The 19,635-nt window shown below is 39.8% G+C and overlaps 2 protein-coding genes and 1 non-coding gene across 3 annotated transcripts; 2 read left to right on the top strand and 1 right to left on the bottom strand.

Annotated features, from left to right (window-relative positions):
- Positions 1 to 3,141: 3,141 nt before the first annotated feature.
- LOC103428218 (polyadenylate-binding protein 8-like) lies at positions 3,142 to 8,193 on the top strand. Its single transcript, XM_008366313.4, has 9 exons — positions 3,142 to 3,936; positions 5,022 to 5,140; positions 5,255 to 5,911; positions 6,033 to 6,110; positions 6,484 to 6,573; positions 6,786 to 6,923; positions 7,159 to 7,332; positions 7,410 to 7,625; positions 7,770 to 8,193. Exons 1-9 carry the CDS (start codon positions 3,678 to 3,680, stop codon positions 8,013 to 8,015), a joined length of 1,977 nt encoding a protein of 658 aa, XP_008364535.2. The 5' UTR covers positions 3,142 to 3,677; the 3' UTR covers positions 8,016 to 8,193.
- Positions 8,194 to 9,531: 1,338 nt separating this feature from the next.
- LOC103428221 (probable E3 ubiquitin ligase SUD1) lies at positions 9,532 to 15,234 on the bottom strand. The gene is made up of 9 exons (XM_008366316.4): positions 14,611 to 15,234; positions 13,180 to 13,872; positions 12,122 to 12,889; positions 11,819 to 12,030; positions 11,350 to 11,712; positions 10,889 to 11,049; positions 10,648 to 10,811; positions 10,410 to 10,556; positions 9,532 to 10,285 (listed from the first exon to the last, which is right to left on the bottom strand). The coding sequence occupies exons 1-9, from the start codon at positions 14,926 to 14,928 to the stop codon at positions 9,779 to 9,781; spliced, it is 3,333 nt and encodes a 1,110-aa protein (XP_008364538.3). The 5' UTR covers positions 14,929 to 15,234; the 3' UTR covers positions 9,532 to 9,778.
- A 99-nt stretch (positions 15,235 to 15,333) lies between these two features.
- On the top strand, positions 15,334 to 15,418 carry TRNAM-CAU (transfer RNA methionine (anticodon CAU)). Its single transcript is given in 2 exon segments — positions 15,334 to 15,371; positions 15,383 to 15,418. It is a non-coding gene; the product is annotated as a tRNA-Met (tRNA).
- Positions 15,419 to 19,635: the final 4,217 nt, after the last annotated feature.

Below are 19,635 nucleotides of genomic sequence, written 5' to 3'. Positions count from 1 at the left end.
AATGGGTAATGGAGTGTGTGCAAACTGTGTCATATAGTGTGGTTGTTAATGGCGAGGCTATGGGATATATCACACCTCGTAGAGGGATTAGACAAGGGGACCCGCTAGCACCGTTTTTATTCCTCATCTGTGCAGAGGGCTTTTCATCCTTACTTCATTATGAGGAGCGGGTAGGACGTCTTCGAGGTATATTTGTCACATCTGTTGTTGAGCCTATATCCCATGTATTTTTTGCGGATGACTCCGCGTTATTTTGTCGAGCTACGGAGTTTGAGGCATATAATATTAAATATTTGCTACATCGGTATGTTGTGGGTTCTGGCCAATTTATTAATTTGGATAAGAGTTCTGTCCATTTCAGTGTGGGTTGTTCTCCGGGGTTGAAAGCTCAATTATCACAAGTTCTGGGGATTACGCATAAGGAAGGTTTCGGGAAATATTTAGGTATACAATCTGATTTGGGGGCTTCAAAGAAAAAAGTATTTGAAGAGGTAAGAAATAAATTGGATGCAAGAATCAATGGTTGGGTGGAACAGTTTTTATCGGTAGCCGGTAAGGAGGTGCTTATTAAGAGCGTTGTTGCGGCTTTACCTATTTATACTATGTCTTGTTTTCAATTGCCTATTCAATTGGCAAGGGAAATTGAGCATGTAATAGCACGATTTTGATGGAGGGATCAGAAGACGAAAAAGGGTGTTCATGGGCTTGCGTGGAAAAAAGTGGCAAATAGAAAGGCTACTGGAGGTTTGGGCTTTAAAGAGATTTTTTATTTTAAGTTAACAATGTTGGCCAAGGTGGGGTGGCGCTTGGTATACAATTCAGAATCTATGTTGGCTAGAGTTTTTAAGGCTAAGTACTATCCTAATTCATCGTTTCTTGAAGCATTACTCGGACGAGGAACTTCATGGGGATGGAAGGGAATTTTACAAGGGAGGAAAATATTGAAGGCTGGTTTGCGCTGGAAGGTTGGTAATGAGAGGACTATTCAGGTTGTTGAGGATCATTGGTTACCTATTCAAAGAACCTTTCGACCTATTTCACCACATCCGGAGATGCCCAAGTTGGTTACCGATATGGTGTCTACTGATGGAACATGGAAACGTGACATCATTGAGAGGTGTTTTAGTGTCGATGAAGCACCAATTATTTTGTGTATGCCGTTAAGCCAGTTTGGGTGTTCTGATCGTCTTATTTGGCACTACACTCGAAGTGGAATTTATTCGATGAAATCTAGATATTTGATAACCCAGGAAATGGATAGGAATGGTGAACTTGGTCAGCAAGGAGTAGGGCAGTCTAGTAGGGTTGATAATATGGCTTCGGTATGGAGGAATCTGTGGAGTTTAAAGGTGCCTCCGAAGCTTCGTCATTTTGTATGGAGAGGATGTCGAAATATATTGGTTGTTCGTACCAACTTGCAACAAAGAGGGATTCGATTGAGTACTAGCTGCCCATTTTGTGATTGTGAAGAGGAAACCCAGGTACATATTTTTTTTAAATGCTCATTTGCTCATGTCTTTTGGTTTGGATCTCCGCTCCAATTGGATGCAACTACGGTTGGGGGAGATGACTTTATGCAGTGTTGGGTTTGGCTGTGTGATAAGTATGGTAAGATGGAGGATGCTTGTGCGCTTATGCGTTGGGTGATATGTGGTTTATGGAGAATATGGAAGTGTCGTAATAGTGTGGTGTTTGAGAAGATTGTGATTGACCCAACGGTTGCAATGCATCTATTTTGGCAGCAATGGGAGGAGATTGTGGAAAGTGATGAGGAGCTCCTGCCGTGCAAGGTCCCTGGGCAATATGAGTGTGGGATGATCTTGAATGGGTAGATTAAGCCACCATTTGGAGTAATTAAAAAAAATTGCGATGGTGCCTGGTGTAGTCATGATGGTGTGGGTGGTTATGGGTGGGTAGCGAGAGATTTCGTCGGGATTTTTATAGGTGCGGGTGGTGTGGGGAAGGTTCTTTGTGATTCAAGCATCATGGCGGAAGTGGAAGCTTTGAGGATGGTGGTAATGGCTGCAGTGGAACGGGGTTTTGGCTTTGTTCTTTTGGAAACTGACTCTAAGATCCTTGTTGATATGTTTCATGGGAAGTTACAACCTGATGCAACTTTGGAAGTTATTATGTGGGATATTACTACTATTAAGCAACATTTATGTTCTATTGAGTTTCTTTACACTCCTCGTGCCTGTAATGAGGCTGCGCATCTTGTGGCATCTTATGTCACGCGTGTGAGGGGTGTACATTCTTGGGATGAGTTGGAGCCTGAGTGATTGTTTAACACTTTGGCTTCTGATGTTAACATTTCGATTCGTATTTAATAAAAGTTATTCATTGACAAAAAAAAAAAGTAAGCGAAGCCACACATGCAAGTGGGAAATAGTGGCTCGAGCAGCCATAAAAGTTAGGGTCCGTTGTTGAAGAGCAAAAATCTGCCCTCTGATATACCATGTTCTGCGAGCAAGCACAAATAGGAGATCTTCCTCATCCAATTTCTAGATTTTTTTTTCTTCATTTCTCTCCAATTTCTAGGTTAAAAAGATTTTTTTTGGAAAATCCGACACCAAATTGAATCAAGGTACAAATTGTAAAAACCAAACTAAACCAAACCAAATAGTAATTTCGATTTGATTTTCAGTTTGCAAAAGCTGAACCGAATAAACCAAACCCATCATTTGACAAATGGGTAGTGCTATTCGCACACCATTTTTTATCTTCCACACACTCTTGTAATTTTTGTCCATTAATCTTCTTAAGTTAATTTGATCCGATGGCTTGAAATTGATAAATGTGTGAGAGATAAAAACGGATGTGTGGATAACATCATCCTTAACGATATTATCAACACTAAGGGAGAGGAATTGAGCTTAGTCTTATAATGAGTAATAATAATATGGTTTAAATTCACTTTTGACTAAAATCAAATTTTAGATGTCTTTCTTATAAGTAAAAAAAATACCACTAAACTATATTACTAATTGACGCATCGTCCCTCCGACGAAGTCTAAACATTCACCAATGTGTTGCGTTTTGACTCCACAATAAACCTACGTCTGACGCGCTCACACGCCACCCGACGGCCCCCACGCCAACCCCACAAAGACAAAACCTACCTTATCTAAAAACTCTATCGTTACCGGTAGTTGTACCTCACAACCCACGCTTCGCTCATCCCAGCCGTTGATCTCCCACAAGCAAACTCCTCTTCGCGGGCCCACTTCCTCCAAAACAACAGTCCAGATCGCAACCCTCGTATCATCCAAGGGCTCACGCAAGCTCACCCACTATATAAACTCTCACAGCCGCGAGTCCCAGTCCTTTAGTGCAGTTCCAGCTGCCCGCAGCAGGAAAGAAAATCATCTCTCCTATTTTCTCTCCTCCTCTTTCTAGCTCTACATCTCTCTCCTCTCCCACTCACGCGCCGCCGCCCACCGGCGGATCTCCGACTATTTATCCTTCTACTCCCTTCCCTCTCCTCCCTACCCAATAAACCAAAAAAAAAAAAAAAAAAATCGAGTCTTTTATTTTACTTTTTTCTCAGCGGAATTTTATCGAGCAGTTGGAGAGCGTTCAGTAGAAAGAGGAGAGGGAGGATTATCGAAAAAACGAAAGAAAAAAAGTTGAAATATTTGAAAAAAGGAAAAAAAAATTGGTTTTTTTGTCTGTTGAAGATGGCGCAAGTTCAGCAGGTCCCGGCTCAGAATGCGAACGCGGCAGCAGCGGCGGCTGCGGCGAACGGTGGCGGAGGAGCCAACCAGTTCGTGACGACGTCGCTTTACGTTGGCGATCTTGACCCCAACGTCACCGATTCGCAGCTCTACGACCTGTTCTACCAGCTGGGTCAGGTGGTTTCGGTTAGGGTTTGCAGGGACTTGTCCACCCGGAGGTCGCTTGGCTATGGCTATGTGAATTTCGCCAACCCACAAGATGGTTAGTGGTTTTGATTCACTTTATTATGGATTTTTAAGCTCAATTATGTGATTTAAATCATGGGTTTTTCTTATTAATAGCTGATTAGGGATGCTTAATTAAGATATGTTTGTGCATGCCGGATTGGCAGCTGCGGAGGCTAAGTAAACTCAGCCCAATATCGTGTTTATTATCTGAAAGTTACAATTTTTAGGTGTGGTGAGTGGATCCGATTGTGTTTAACTGTGTTTATTCGATTAAGTGTCGAAAGAAATCGAAACTAAGTGATGGATATGTGCCCACGTGTTGCTTGTTAAGAGCTTTAGTGTTTGCAAACAGGGATTATTGTTAGGTGGGGAAAGTGAATACAAGCATGTGTTTTTTGTTTGGTATAATTGTGATTGCCTATGAACCGACGTTTCAAATTTGGCAATGTACTTATTTTTGTCATTAATTTTTCCTTCCTGCCGATGCGTTTAAGTGACCTATCTTTTATGGCTGAGATAATAAAGGTTTTAATTCTTTGGCTTCATTTCATGGTTTTATAGTTTTTTGTTGCACGTAAAGATCAGTTTAGATGGATATTCTAAGGCCTCTCTTACAATTTTACTTTGAATTTTTCTTTACCATATGGAGGCCATCGTGATTAGAATCCAAAAAAGGAGGATACTTTGGTTTCCTGTAAACAATTGTGCCAATGAACAATTAAATTTAAGCAGTACTTCCTGGAAAGATTTTTGTATAGTATCTTTTTCAAGAAGAAAAAAGTTGAAATTACAGCTTGAAAACCTGGATCAATTGGGATGCCTTGCTCTTATTCGTTGAGCTATGTGTCATTTTTCTTAGGACCATGAGTTATTTTTGTTTTGTCGTATGATTTTTATTAACATAAGGATTGAGTTGAAAAGGTTTGACAGAAACCTTTTACAGTAACTTGTGCCTCATAAATAGCTGCATACATACATGCAATTTTATGTTTTGTTCTTGAAATAGAGATTGGAGATACCTAGTATTTTTCCCCTTCCTTTGTTTTGCGTTGTGTTAGATTAGTCAGTACTCTTTTTTGTTTTGATCTTGCTTACATCTTTAGTTGGAATTGATGGCAGCTGCTAGGGCTTTGGATGTGTTGAACTTTTCTCCTGTGAATGGAAGGCCCATTAGGATTATGTACTCTCATCGTGATCCTAGTATTCGCAAAAGTGGGTCTGGAAACATATTTATTAAGGTATTCCTTTTTTAACTTTTTATGCAACACCATTATACTTTCATGTTATGGTTGTCTTCAGTTTTACTTGTCCTATATCCTTCCTGACACCTTTACTTGCATTAATTTTTCCAGAATTTGGACAAAGCTATTGATCACAAAGCCTTGCATGATACATTTTCTGCATTTGGAAACATCCTTTCTTGCAAGGTGGCTACAGACTCCGTTGGCCAGTCAAAAGGCTATGGCTTTGTACAATTTGACAATGAAGAAGCTGCCCAAAAGGCTATAGAGAAGTTGAATGGTATGCTTTTAAACGATAAGCAAGTTTTTGTTGGTCCTTTCCTCCGGAAGCAGGAAAGGGACAGTACTGCTGACAAGTCAAGATTCAACAATGTTTATGTAAAGAATCTATCAGAGTCAACTACTGAGGAAGATTTGAAAAAAGTTTTTTCTGAATTTGGGATAACCACTAGTGAAGTTGTGATGAGGGATGGAGATGGAAAATCGAAGTGCTTTGGGTTTGTCAATTTTGAAAGGGCTGAAGATGCTGCTAGAGCTGTTGAGGCTCTGAATGGAAAGAAATTTGATGATAAGGAGTGGTATGTTGGGAAGGCCCAGAAGAAATCTGAAAGGGAAAATGAATTGAAACAACGATTTGAACAGAGTATGAAAGAGGCAGCAGACAAGTATCAAGGCGCGAACTTGTATGTTAAAAATTTGGATGATACTATAGCTGATGATAAACTTCAGGAGCTATTCTCTCCATTTGGGACTATTACCTCATGCAAGGTGTGTATTGTGTGGACCCTGTTTTGAATTGCAAAGTGCAATGCACTTGTGTAATAACCATCATCATTTTGTATTGGTATGGCCTAACATAGTTTTTTTTTGTTTGTTGACATGTGATCAGGTCATGCGAGACCCTAGTGGAGTTAGTAGGGGATCAGGTTTTGTTGCATTCTCAACTCCTGAAGAGGCAAATAGAGCTGTAAGTTGATTTCCTGCGTGGGTTAATATAGTGCTTCTATAGTCTTATTCCAACTTCCCTCATTTTGGTTTTGTAGAAGGACAATATTTTAATCTTGCGGCCATGACCAACCATGGGTAGTGAGATTCATGGCTGCCCTCATCTTTTAACCCAAAAAACATTAGGGGTTAGGATTTATGAATATTGTAGAATATGGGGGCTCTTATTGCGTTGGTGAGCGTGTGCGCGCGTCTTTTATTCCTCAATAATAGTGTTTAGTGAAAATAAGTATGGGGGTGGGATGAGCAGAATGGGAGATAAACAGAAAGACCAGCACATAAATTCTTTTTACTGTTAAAGAAATAAAAGTTTTATTTTTGTTATTGTTTTATAGCTATTGGAGATGAATGGAAAGATGATTGTAAGCAAACCTCTGTATGTTGCACTTGCACAACGAAAAGAAGATAGAAGAGCAAGGCTACAGGTATGCCTTATATTTGTCCTCCCACACATCATACTTTTAAGATTGGCCTAACATCAATTGATAAATAGTTCTTCTGTATGCAATAAGTTATGTTCCGACAAGATCCTTAATGTGGGGTGCATACTAAAATATCTTGAAGATACTTATACTATTTAACATGTGGCAAAATCGTTTTAGTATTGTTGTGTTATGGACATTTGCTGCTTGCACAGGCTCAGTTTTCTCAAATGCGGCCAGTTGCAATGGCACCTCCAGTTGCTTCTCGTATGCCAATGTACCCTCCTGGTGGTCCAGGTCTTGGACAACAAATATTCTATGGTCAAGGCCCACCTGCTATCATTCCCTCCCAGGTAAAGAATTTCATTCTTTTGACGGTTTACCTTTTTTTCTTTTATTTCACTGTTTATCATTTTATATATGGATAAGTTGTTCACTGGTCTTAGTTAAACTACTAGTGTTTCTGGGCACTTTGCTGTTTCAGGTTTTGATTAGTTTTAGTTGTGTACTTGCATGACTGGACACAGATTTAAAGTGTTACCCCAATTACCTGACTTTTTGTATTTTTATTTTATTTTTCTTTTGTAGCCTGGATTTGGGTATCAGCAGCAGCTTGTTCCTGGTATGAGGCCTGGTGGGGCTCCAATGCCAAATTTCTTTGTGCCAATGGTTCAGCAGGGGCAGCAAGGGCAGCGTCCTGGTGGCAGACGTGGAGGTTCTGTCCAGCAAAACCAGCAACCAGTTCCCATGATGCAACAGCAGGTTGGATGCATGTTGTCCTGATGTAGTCTTTAGTATTTTTATTTGTTAACATTTATCTGATGACCTTTTACTGACAGATGCTACCAAGGGGGCGTGTCTACCGCTACCCATCTGGTCGAGGTATACCTGATGGTCCCATGCCTGGTGTTGCTGGAGGCATGTTTTCTGTTCCATATGACATCAGCGGCGGTGGTGGCATGCCTATCCGTGATGCAGCACTGTCTCAGCCAACAATTCCAATAGGGGCTTTGGCTACTGCTCTTGCAAATGCCACACCAGAGCAGCAAAGAACGGTATGCTTTTGTGTTTCTTTGTCCATTAATTGTTCTGAGATGGAAATATAGTTTCTGTAAATTTAGTTCCTAGTGCTTTTCATACGTTCTCTTAAACTAAGCTGTATGCCCATTATTAAATCGTCTTTTGGGGGAAATTTGCAGATGCTGGGTGAGAATCTTTACCCACTCGTGGAACAGCTGGAACCTGACAATGCAGCAAAGGTTACCGGCATGCTTCTGGAGATGGATCAGACTGAAGTTCTTCATTTGCTCGAGTCGCCTGAAGCTTTGAAGGCAAAGGTAGCTGAGGCTATGGATGTTCTGAGGAACGTTGCTCAGCAACAGCAAGCTGGCAATGCAGCTGATCAACTTGGCTCATTGTCACTCAATGAAAACCTTGTTTCGTGAGAGTTTTTATCTTCGGAATGATGGATTGAGATACTTGTAGGGTGTGGTTTGGATTAGTTTGAGAAGTTTCTTGCGCAGGTAGAAGCTGGTTTTGGTGTATTTCCGTGAGCTTTCGGAGTTTATTTTGAGATTGTGACGTTTATGCATAAATACTTCTATGCACATGTTGCTTTCCTTATTATTTGGAGCCAACGAATGGCTCTGAGAAGTGTTGTCTCCAGAGTGAAATTGTTACATGGCCAGAGCAATTTACAGCAGCACCAAATGATCCGAGTATATTTTTTTTCATATGCAAGACTTGACTTGCTCTGGCTGTAACAATTTCAACTCTGCAAATTACATTTCCTGTGATTGAATTTGATGTGGGTTTGAACGTCAAATTGTTCCAAAGTATTGTCAAGAGAAGATCATGGGATTACGGCGGCGAGTCGGGAAAGATGCTGGCTTCCTTTTCCCCATGCGTTTTCAGGATGTGGAGTCTGCTCAGCCGAGCACTTGGGTTGTGGTTTTTACACATCTAAACTGGACTTAAAAAATTATTAGAATTGATGGGGGACGATTCGAAGGGAAAAAATTTGGATCTGATAACAACACGACTGAAACAAGAAGAGAGACTTGTATGGCCGTTGGGTTGCTAGGTATTGATTCATGATGTAAATTTAAAATAACCATGTGCAAGGGAGAGCAATTTTTATGACACGTGTACACCGGCATAGTGGCTCACGTGTCAGTGATATATGAACATGTGGAGACTAACGCATGTCCTTGTGTTATTGGCACGAGATATTATGCTAACACTGTACTCGTGTCATAAATAATTTATTATGCCAGGAGTCGTAATTTCAGCAGTCTTCATTTTCTCGATCCATTTTCAATCTATTGATTGTTGTCTTCATTTTCTCATTCAGTTTTCGGTATATTTAGGGGTGGGCATAAATATTCTTCTATTGTAGTTCATCATTCTTTATGATTGGTCATGCATGTATTTTGTTGTGTGATTCAATTACTATCTTTTAGTATAAAAATCCGTTGACCTTTTTTTGTGCTCTAAATATATGTTTGTAAGATCCAAACGATTTATTATTCAAAACCATGAACCGAATTGTAACCGTCGTGAATCGAATAGTACAGTTTTAGAAATAAATTTAAGCAAACCGCATCGAACTGAACCGTTAATATTTCCCGATTCCAGTTTAAATGTGAGAATGAAACCAGACCAAACCAAGCCGTGCCCATATATCAACCGTTATCATTACCGTACGCTTGTATTCCAGTGAAGAAAGTGCGACACAATAAAGGAAGAGTACAATACCAAATTATTACAATTAATCCTCAGATAAATTTCTATATTTTATGAAAAATAATTTCAATCCCGGTATTTTAGAAACGCGTTGTCGATGTTTGCAATGCGAGAGGGGCAACAAAGCAATTTCATAACTAAGAATCAATTAGAGCATGACAGACGAATAATTGATGGGCGTTAACACCCAACGATGGACGATAACTAAACGCGAGGTAAAAACATGCGAGTATATTAAGACAATTTTGCATTCATGTACTCTAATTTACTATTTTAAGAAAGCATTATATGCACAAACTCGAAGACAACTCTAACAACAGATACTTGAATACCGTTTGTTACCATCCACATCCCACGGAGGTGACGTTCAAAACCAATACTAAATCGGGACGTATATATCTAAAGCTTCATAAACCGGCATCGATTAAGACCAAGACCAAGACCTACTGATTTGTCTAGGAAATCAGGCATCAACTCGGTTAACGTGCCTTAGCCGGAGTCCTATATCAACTTCTCGGTCGTACCGGATTAGCCCGTTGGTCTCGAAGTTAGAGCCCTGCACTTCCGAGGATGTCCCTGCTTCGTTTTGCTTCTCTTCGATTGCTTCTCCAAAGTTATGAAGCCTACGACCAACTAGATACCGGTCGTCACGTATTGAGTTGTGAAGGTTGGTGAACCAGACATGGAATCTCTTGGCGCAAAAGCACAACAGGCTAAAGCAAAGGCATCCCAGCCAGGCAAACCGATAAACTGCTGAATTCACCACTAATGGGTAACCGAGAACAGGAAATAGCCCCCTGGCAAGTACGTAAGGCACACACAGGGCTGTCAACAACTTCATTATGATTGGGAATACAATCTCGCGAAGCACCCAAAGACCTTGCAGCCTAGAGAAACCGTCTTCCCTCACCCTTTCAAACTTTACTCGCCATGTTTCATCCACCAGTGGCATCATGTGATCCAACATAACCTGCACAAGCGCATAACAAGCACCAGCGATAAAAAATAAAAACCAAACTACTTTGCGATAGAAAATCCTCAACGTAAAGAAGTTGCACACATTATGCAACAGGTTATTTTATAAGACCACGTACCAGTCTAGTCCATATCTTGAGAAAAATAAGGCCCAATGCCCAGTCCTGGTAAAGCAAGAACACTGGGCTTTCATCAACAGGCACACGCATCGGCACGATCACCAGAAGCTCAAAGAGCAGCCCAATCAATACCGGAATGACAAAAATCTGAAACAATAAATGTATGTCAGAATGAAAACACATACGAACCTGATATAAAACAAGGATTTATAGGAGTAAAAAACCAAATGATTCTTACCCATATTGACAAAAGTGCGGAACTCTTGATAACAATGGCACACCACTTCCAGATCTGGCCTAACAGAACTGCAACCCTCTTTGTTCGAATATGCTCAATTGAGTATCTTACTCCGGCCACAGCAGTCCATATTATGTAGCTTCCAATGATGAAAGCATACAAATCTAAAAAAAGAAAGGGCACGAAAATTCAGCAGTTGTATCTCAGATGTATGAAACGTAACATTGAGAAGAGAAATTACCATTGCACTTGATTCCATGTGTTATAGGGAGAAAAGGAATGAAATTGAAAATTGCCCTTCCAAGTGAGGTTGGTACGACTATTAAGGCAGAGTTGAAGACAAGTAACGTCATCCAAGCCACCACCAACAAGAGTACAATGCGAAGCACAAAACTGTACCTTCTGAAAAACAAAAAGAAAAAGATATTAGTAACTAGAAGACATAAAACCGGTTAATAAAATCAACTAAAACACACAGTTCAAAGATGCAAACAGGTATATGAAAAAAAAGGACTTCATGACATAAAATTGTTTAGTAAGAACAGCTGCAATTTTTTTACAAGTTTTCTATCTCAAAGCAGGAAAGCAAACCAAGAAAATTAGATTCAGGTAGCACAATAAGGACAATTCTTGAAAATCAGCCTGCAATAATACAAGATAGGATTCGAATGAAATCAATTTGTATGGATTCTCCAAACTTACTCAGAATCAGATTGTTCATCTGTGTCATACTCTTCTGTGACAATTGAGTCCCCTGATGCAAGAATGCCCGCATTAGGATCATCAGCACCTGGAAGTGCCACCAAAGCCTGATCATGTACCCCTAGTTGAACTTGTACTCTATCCTGTCTACCTGGCTCTGCATTTCCATTTTCCTGAGCACCATTGTCCTCAGGTCTGGGAAGTAAGAATTCCGTTAAACCAAGTGCCCAACCAACTGCCGTAAACCAATAACGGAGGAGGGATTTAATCGTTGTCCGTAATTTGAAATGCTCAATGGCGAATGGAATGCATATTTGAAAAAGAAGCATGTCCGCAGGAATTTCAGTAAATGGGTCCGACACCCTGCCAATGGGGAAAAGGCACAATTTAGAGAACAATATAAAATATCAAAAATATCACTGCAGTTAGAGAATAATAAGTGACAAGGAAGAATAGAGGGTCATCTTACGAGATGTCAAGAGGAAAAATGGAAGGTGCCATCCGCATAGCTAGTTTAACCGGTAAAAACACCAGCATCACAATTAAACTCCCATACACCGCAACAGATAACAGGACCCTGCGGGCATGTTTGTGCACCGGATCATCAATAAGATCGCGGAAGGGATTGTAGTTTGGATCAGCTGGATCTCTAAGGAAATAAAGAACTCCATTACGCAGAACCTGCAGGAAGAACATAGGACAAAAAATACATGTAAAACTGGTGTTTGGAAAAGCAAATTAGTCATACGACTAAGATGGCAAAGTACAATACCCCTCGAAGAAGACTGACGAATATGCTTATTTGTAGCATGTATACAATTCCAACAACCCAATGGACCAGTGAACTGGCTAAGGGAGATGCTGAGAAGAATTGAACCCTGTGAGACATGGACTTCCCAAACATCCTTATTGTGCAAACATCTAGCCACCATCCACACATCAATGGAAATACCCCCAGTTCAATGACTAGAAGAAATGCAACCTTAATCATAGTCATCAAATGCCTCATTGCTGCCAAGAACTGCCTGAAGAGAGATGGAATTGTCTCTGCCATAGAAGCAATACCGTAGAACCTTCCCAAAGTCAATGGCTCACCCCTAGTGTACCGAATCAAAGCAACAATGCCAAGGTAGAAGAAAACTAGGGAGAATATAAACATGTATCCAATAGCAAGAGTTGTAACATCAGACAGCCTTGATGTCCCAAGTGTTGCCCCTTTCAGGAAGTCTGCTGAAAGTGGTGAACTTATATTGTTTGCTACCTCATTTAGTCCACTCATGTTTGCTTTCAAGGTCTCTTCAACCTGGCCAACCATACCACTTTGTTGGCTTTCAGATGATACATTCGTTACGGCTGTTAATGCATTCTTCAATGTCACATTTGCCAAGGAAAGGGCTGATTCTGTGAGTGGCATGACCGTGGACAATACCGGACGAGTAGCAGTGGAGAAAAGCCAAGACAAATGATAGAGTATAATCCGACCAATTGAGAAAGGCACAAAGATTACTACACCAAGGAATATCATATTGCTGGCCAGAACCTGAAGAAAGAATTGGAACCATTCAATGTATTTATACAAATTACATAAAAAAATCCTTATACAACAAAGACTCCTAAATGAGCCACTACCACTGAAAATTGACCTCAACCAATTAGCACACACAATACAGATGCATAAACAAGCTATAGTTGCCAGAACAATCAGAAACAAAACGAGAAAGAAAATTAAAAAGAGAGAACAACCTAAAAATAGAAATATAAGAGCATTAACTATTTATCAGGAAACATAATCTAAAGAAGAGGGAGGAAAAGAGCAAAACGAAAACTTACAGTGAATGCATTTTCAACTAAATGAAATACAGGTCCCTGCATGCCAACGAGCTCATCAAACGGTACATCCTCGGCGCCATCAGCATCATCCAGACCATCAAACATCTGTTCCACATGAGCTTCAAGACGAGCTGCCTGCATCTCCCACCGAGCAGCAACATTTTCTGCATTCCTTCTAATCATTTGACCTGCTCCGGCAATCCCTTGTGCTCCGGCAGCATCTTCCCCATTCACATCACCAACAAAGTTCCTGTTAGCTTGTCCAGGAGCTCTCCTTGCAGCACGGGCACCATTTCTTTCCCCTTCATCTTCTCTGTCAGCATCCTGTCCTCCTAGCTCACGTAAATGCCTGAAGTAATCCCTCAGAGAAGTGGCCCCGAGAAAAATAAACACAATGCTAGCAGAAAGTAGGAACCCATGTAGACAATCGGTAAGGATTACTGTAGTGGATAAATGACTAAGGAATAATCTCTGAGCTTCACCAAAACTCCTCACAAAAGCCAACCGCCATATCCAAAATGTAATAAAAGGTATAATGAGGAGCCAAACAGAAAGCACAAAACTAAGGCGCAGAAAGAATTGCAGAACATGGCAAGTTTTCATTGCCATCCCAACTACAAACTCTTGAAAAGGAAGCCTTGCAGGGGCATTCTCAGCATAAACTGGAGAGAAGGAAAATGCATGCTTGCAAACCTGCAATGCATGTAAAGTAATCATGAGCTCCCGAGAACATAAAATTAAATCACCAGTAAGCTTAAGCACAGATTGAATGACAATTTGAAAAAGATAAGAAATAAAGGACCACCATGTTGGAGCTCCCAATGAAATCCAACCCAACTTATATGTTGATTAGATTTATTCAAGGTCCAAGATAAATGGTATAAGCTCAAAACAGTTCACAATCCTCCGCTAGGATATTAACACGTAGCAACTTCTGCCTTTCGAACTTGGGCGTAATGCTGGAGTTTAGCTTCTTACTAACACAACGATATTGTTTTCTTCTCTAAACCATTGCCTCCCACCACACAATCCTAAACAAATTTCAAATATATCTTGCTCTTTCGTTTTCGTTTTCTATCTAGTAAACGGAAGCACTCCCACGCACACTAGCATACAATAATCTTGTGGTTCTCATATCATATGGTTGAGTTAAGACCCCCATAATACAATGATGAACTAACAGGAAAATGATTTCAGAGTTGAATAAAAAGCTCAACTTCGTTTTGATTACTCAAAACGACACCGCTTAACTCCCTTACCAATATCATCAACAAAAGAGGTAAAATAAACCCTATAACTCTAATCTAATCAATTCCAAACTCTTATTTGAAAATTTGAGGGATTGCAGACACCAATTCAATCACCCACAGAGACCGAAATGGACAAAATTCAACAAAATCCGATCAGAGAGAGAGAGAGAGAGAATTGAACCTCGCATTGGCGAGCATTGCTGTGATTGAGCCACTGCAGGAGGCAATCCTGGTGCACAAATTTGATGCTTCCGCTACAAGCGCACGGGTACCGGAGCGGGTTATCGGCGTCGCCCGGGTTTCTACAGATCCGGCACACGTCCTCCTCCTCTTCCTCATCGTCGTACTTGACCGCCACCGACGACGCCGACGAAGACAAGGTCGTCGTCGCCGCCGCCGCCGCGGCGCTCGCTTCGTTCTCCTGAGACGACGACGTCTTGCCGGTATCGATTGGGATGTCCCGGTCAGCGGACGGCGGCGGGGCCGGGGCGATCTCCATGGATCGGTCAAGGGTGGGTCGGAGTCCGCGTTGGGTATTGTCGATCGGTCCTAGGTGGGGGCGTTTGAAATGATGACGAAAGATGGGTGGGTTTTTGGGTCGTGGTGGGAGAAGATGGCGATGGGTAATCTTAGCGGGGAGTGTATTTTATGTTCCGGATTTGCCCCCGCTGGCCTTCAATTGATTCGGGGGTATGTCGGTGATTTTACGTTGGAGGTGTTCGTGGGGGTGACGTGGACGCGGGTGGACGTAGAGCTCGTTTGGTGCCGGGAAGTTTCGACGGTCCCCAAAGCACATCACGTCACCAATCACGTTAAAATCTAGGAGTGTCGTGATTAACTTTGAAGATTAAGATTAACTTACCACAGAGCTGAAATTGGATATGGGTAGAAGATTGACAATATCGGGGTGGTGGCGCAGTTGGCTAGCGCGTAGGTCTCATAGCTTCTGAGTTATCCTGAGGTCGAGAGTTCGAGCCTCTCTCACCCCATTTCAGTTCTCTTTTTCGTTTTTGGCAAATTATATTTCTTTTATTCTTCTAGAAATCCTTCTGAGCTCACCCCTAATAAACTCCCAAGAGATTTTTTATTTTCCTAAGGGAAAGGGGTGGAGTTAGTCTTACAATGGACTAGCAATAATGTAGTTCAAATTTGTCTTTGACGATAATCGAACTTAAGTTTTTCACTAACAAGTGAAAAGACCGTAATACTAAGTGGCAACTCCCAAAAGATATTATGCAACTGATTTTACAACGGCTCTTTCTATCAGATTCGCTTTGATAGTATAATAGAGCATGTCAAATCCTAGGTGGATATATGACATCAAAAATCCTTTCAACCGAAGTGTTATTTGCTGATTGGATTTCAAGGCCTTGTGTTTTGGATTCAAATTTGGCATCAATGTCAATTTTTTTTATTCTTCTAGAAATCCTTCTGAGCTCACCCCTAATAAACTCCCAAGAGATTTTTTATTTTCCTAAGGGAAAGGGGTGGAGTTAGTCTTACAATGGACTAGCAATAATGTAGTTCAAATTTGTCTTTGACGATAATCGAACTTAAGTTTTTCACTAACAAGTGAAAAGACCGTAATACTAAGTGGCAACTCCCAAAAGATATTATGCAACTGATTTTACAACGGCTCTTTCTATCAGATTCGCTTTGATAGTATAATAGAGCATGTCAAATCCTAGGTGGATATATGACATCAAAAATCCTTTCAACCGAAGTGTTATTTGCTGATTGGATTTCAAGGCCTTGTGTTTTGGATTCAAATTTGGCATCAATGTCAATTTTTTTTATTAATTTAATAGTGGATCCCTTATTCCACTAACATTTTCCTTTTCAACAATTCTTTTTAATAAATATAACCATTTGACAACTCGGTTGGAGAAACACAAAATTTGACATAAGACCTCAGATTGCCACATCAGCCATCAATTGAAATTTGACTCTAAGGGGGCTGTAGTCAATCTAGGATAGGAGGATTTTAAAAGATTTGATAGGATTTGAAAACTTCTACAAACTCCATATGGATTTTTAAGGATTTCTACGGACTTGATTTATTAATTTGATTGATTTTTATAGGTTACTAACAAAACCTGCTGAGATTTTGCATCAGAAGAAGGTCAACTTGTTTGAGTGATTTTTCTTCTGTCTTTTTTTTTTTGTGATCAACTTCTTTCCTCCAACTTTTCTTCCCCCACTATTTGCAGCCATTTTTTCTCCTCTTCAGCCATCTTCTGCCGCTATATATTTGGCATCGCCTTACTCCTCATTTTCGTGTTTTGTCAACCAATATCCAGTGGAAACCAACCAAATCTTAAATTATTGACGCATAAAGAAATGAAGAAGGAAACCGCCAATGCCCATTCCTTGTTTATTATTTCTTAGAGAAAGACTATCATATATAGCCATTTTCTAACCAACACTTACTGAATTGCACCTAGCCAGATTAGTGCATACTTTACTTTTTTCCTTCAGAGACAACTTATACAAGGTGTGGATACATTGCATAAATGAGATAATGTAATGACCCAAAATTTATTCAGAAGCGAGATACAGTGATACACTAAAAATACAGTCATGGTTAATCTTTACTCTATTATCCATATTAAATCGACTTACTTGACAATTATTCAAAAATTAATTCAGTTACTTTATGGCCGCGTCTGACCTTCTTGTTAGACTGCATACGTACCTTAAAAGGGAACAAGCCATTCGTAGTTCACCGTCATACTTAAATTGTTTATCCTTTAAATATTCAAGTGGTGGACGTTACAATATTAGATTCAAAAAATCAAATCACATCAAACGAATGTCAAATATGAAATCAGAATATTGAATTTAGCTTAAAAAAAGAAAAAGAAATCAAAGTCAGCCCATTGGCCACGACGACAGTTTTTGATGAACGGATACCCAATTTTCCGACTAACTCTAAAATTTTTCAAATTTCACATAATTGTAGTACACAACAAGGAAAGAATTTTCATACATGGGCCGAAGTCCAATTCGGCCGAGAAGTGGTCTAAAAACACCACGATCTGACAGAATCTAAAAAAGGTGAGCTTCGATTCGACATCCAACGGACTCTGATGCCTCAACCAAGGCTTGGGCCTTCATCCTAGGTTCATATGAAGTTCCTTGGTGGTGGTGATTGACTGCGAGGCTTCCAGAATTGGAGGATCACCGTCGCTACACTAACTGGTGCACTAGATCTGTTCATTGGGAAAAGAGAGTTGAAATGGCTCAGGTTTTTGGTGGAAATAGGAGAGGAGATCGGGGATGAGTTTCTAAGTGGTGGCTCGGTGCAATTCGTTGGAAATTGGCCGGAGAAAACGTCGAATTTCATGGCTGTGGTCTGGTCGAGTCGCGCAAGGAAATAGGTCGAGGGTGGATCTGCTTCCCTCCTTCTCTTTTCCCTCATTTCCCTTCTTTCCTACTCTTCCTATTAGCCCGTCCACTCTCTCATTTCCCTCATTTCTCTTCTCCTTTCTCCATAACAGCTAGACATGTGGCACCCCAGATGGCTACTCAGCAAAGCTAGAGCTTTCTAAATAAATGGTCAAATGACCATTTTGCCCTTACCTTTTCTCGTTTATATCTCCTTCGTTATAACTCTGTTTCACGAACGATTTTAGCCTATGCTACTCTGTTTCACGAACGATTTTAGCCTATGCGCTGGTAGGATCGACCTCTATCCAAATATACCAAGAAATGCAGCGAAACATATATGGATAAAGTACATCCTCGTATAATTCTGTTTAGCCAACTAGGGGCAATTTCATCGTTTTAAACTTATCAAAACAATTATATGCCGTAAATATAAATGCGTCGTAACCCAAATACGACTACAAAATATTTAATACTAAAATCCAGGAATGGGATTTCACATTTCTCCCCATTTAAATTTCATAATCATCAATTAATTTGAATTTCATAATTGAATCACATATTTAAAAATAATTAGAGTATTACAGATACCCTGGAGCTATATATTGTTAACTGAGCTGAATTAATTAATTTCTTCTTATGAGATTGCAAGTGAATATTGAAAATAAAAGAATTTAGCAATTTAACATCTCCTATATTCCTTGAACTTTGAAAGTAGATGGGTATACTGCCCTTTCTCCATCATATATATTATTACTTCATAAGCTGAAGCAAGCTTTCCAATACTTTGCAAATAACTTAATAAGGTGTTGTAAACAGTAAAATTCGGATCACAGCCTCTGGATTCCAAAACTTTGAGCATGGAGCATGCTTCCTCAAGCTTTCTTGGCATACAAAGACCACGAATGATAGCATTGTATGTAAATACATTTGGAGTTAGCAAAAACTATATCTGCCATTCTTATATTCTTTTGTGGGTTGTATTTGACGTTTGATTGTGTTTCTGGTACTGGGTTGGAAAAGAGGGGTTGTAACATGGTGTTGAGACATGGCATAATTGGACTCAAAGAAGATAGGATTAATGACAATGACCGGTGAGAAGTGAGGAATGAGGAGAGAGGATTAGAAGAACATAAGCTAGATTTGAAATCCTAGAGGGTGAGATGTGATTCTTTTTGGTTTTGGTTATATACACTTCACATAGATTTATAATCACTCTAAAAAAATTAATAAAAATCTCAATTGGCTACCCATAAATTTTGATGTAATTTTAAAATCCTCTTAAATCCTACTTTGATTACACCATGATTTCAAAGTCTTTTAAAATCTTCTTTTAAAATCCTAATTGACCACACTTTGATTTCAAAGTCCAATAAAATCTTATCAAATCCTATATTGACTAATAATTTGACATTTTCATTAGAGATGGCCTTAGGTGAATGATTTTAAATTCTACCAAAATGTGTAATGTCTGAATTGTATTTGCCTCTTATAGTTTTAAATTCCAATTCAATATATTGGCCAAATTCAAGTTTGGCTTGAACTAATCTTAAATTCTCTATATGCAGAAATCAACTAGCTAGTCTAGTACTATGTCACTTATAAAAAGTAGTGCCATCTACATACTTCATTTTAATTCACACACAATTACTATTAACTTATGTCCCTTGATTCTCTTTAATTAATTTAATTCAACGACAAAAGATTAAGTGGTGTATGAATAACACCACTCCTTTTAAATTTTTGAAGTTCGAGTTCCATCTCAGCCAATAATAAGAATAAGAAATAACCTACAGTCAAGAACCTACATATTATATCT

The sequence above is a fragment of the Malus domestica genome, chromosome 05 (assembly GCF_042453785.1).
Source record: "Malus domestica chromosome 05, GDT2T_hap1".
NCBI classification, from domain to species: domain Eukaryota; kingdom Viridiplantae; phylum Streptophyta; class Magnoliopsida; order Rosales; family Rosaceae; genus Malus; species Malus domestica.
This window is presented reverse-complemented; position numbering and strand designations above follow the sequence as displayed.

What these genes read in the sequence shown, in the direction of transcription:
- LOC103428218 (XM_008366313.4), top strand. Translation starts at nt 3,678, where the DNA reads ATGGCGCAAGTTCAGCAGGTCCCGGCTCAGAATGCGAACGCGGCAGCA. An exon ending in CTGAAGAGGCAAATAGAGCT is followed by an intron (nt 6,111 to 6,483) that starts GTAAGTTGATTT and finishes ATTGTTTTATAG; the next exon opens with CTATTGGAGATGAATGGAAA. An exon ending in CTGCTATCATTCCCTCCCAG is followed by an intron (nt 6,924 to 7,158) that starts GTAAAGAATTTC and finishes TTTCTTTTGTAG; the next exon opens with CCTGGATTTGGGTATCAGCA.
- LOC103428221 (XM_008366316.4), bottom strand. Translation starts at nt 14,928, where the DNA reads ATGGAGATCGCCCCGGCCCCGCCGCCGTCCGCTGACCGGGACATCCCA. An exon ending in GCAATGCTCGCCAATGCGAG is followed by an intron (nt 13,873 to 14,610) that starts GTTCAATTCTCT and finishes CATGCATTGCAG; the next exon opens with GTTTGCAAGCATGCATTTTC. An exon ending in TCAAGATATGGACTAGACTG is followed by an intron (nt 10,286 to 10,409) that starts GTACGTGGTCTT and finishes GCGCTTGTGCAG; the next exon opens with GTTATGTTGGATCACATGAT.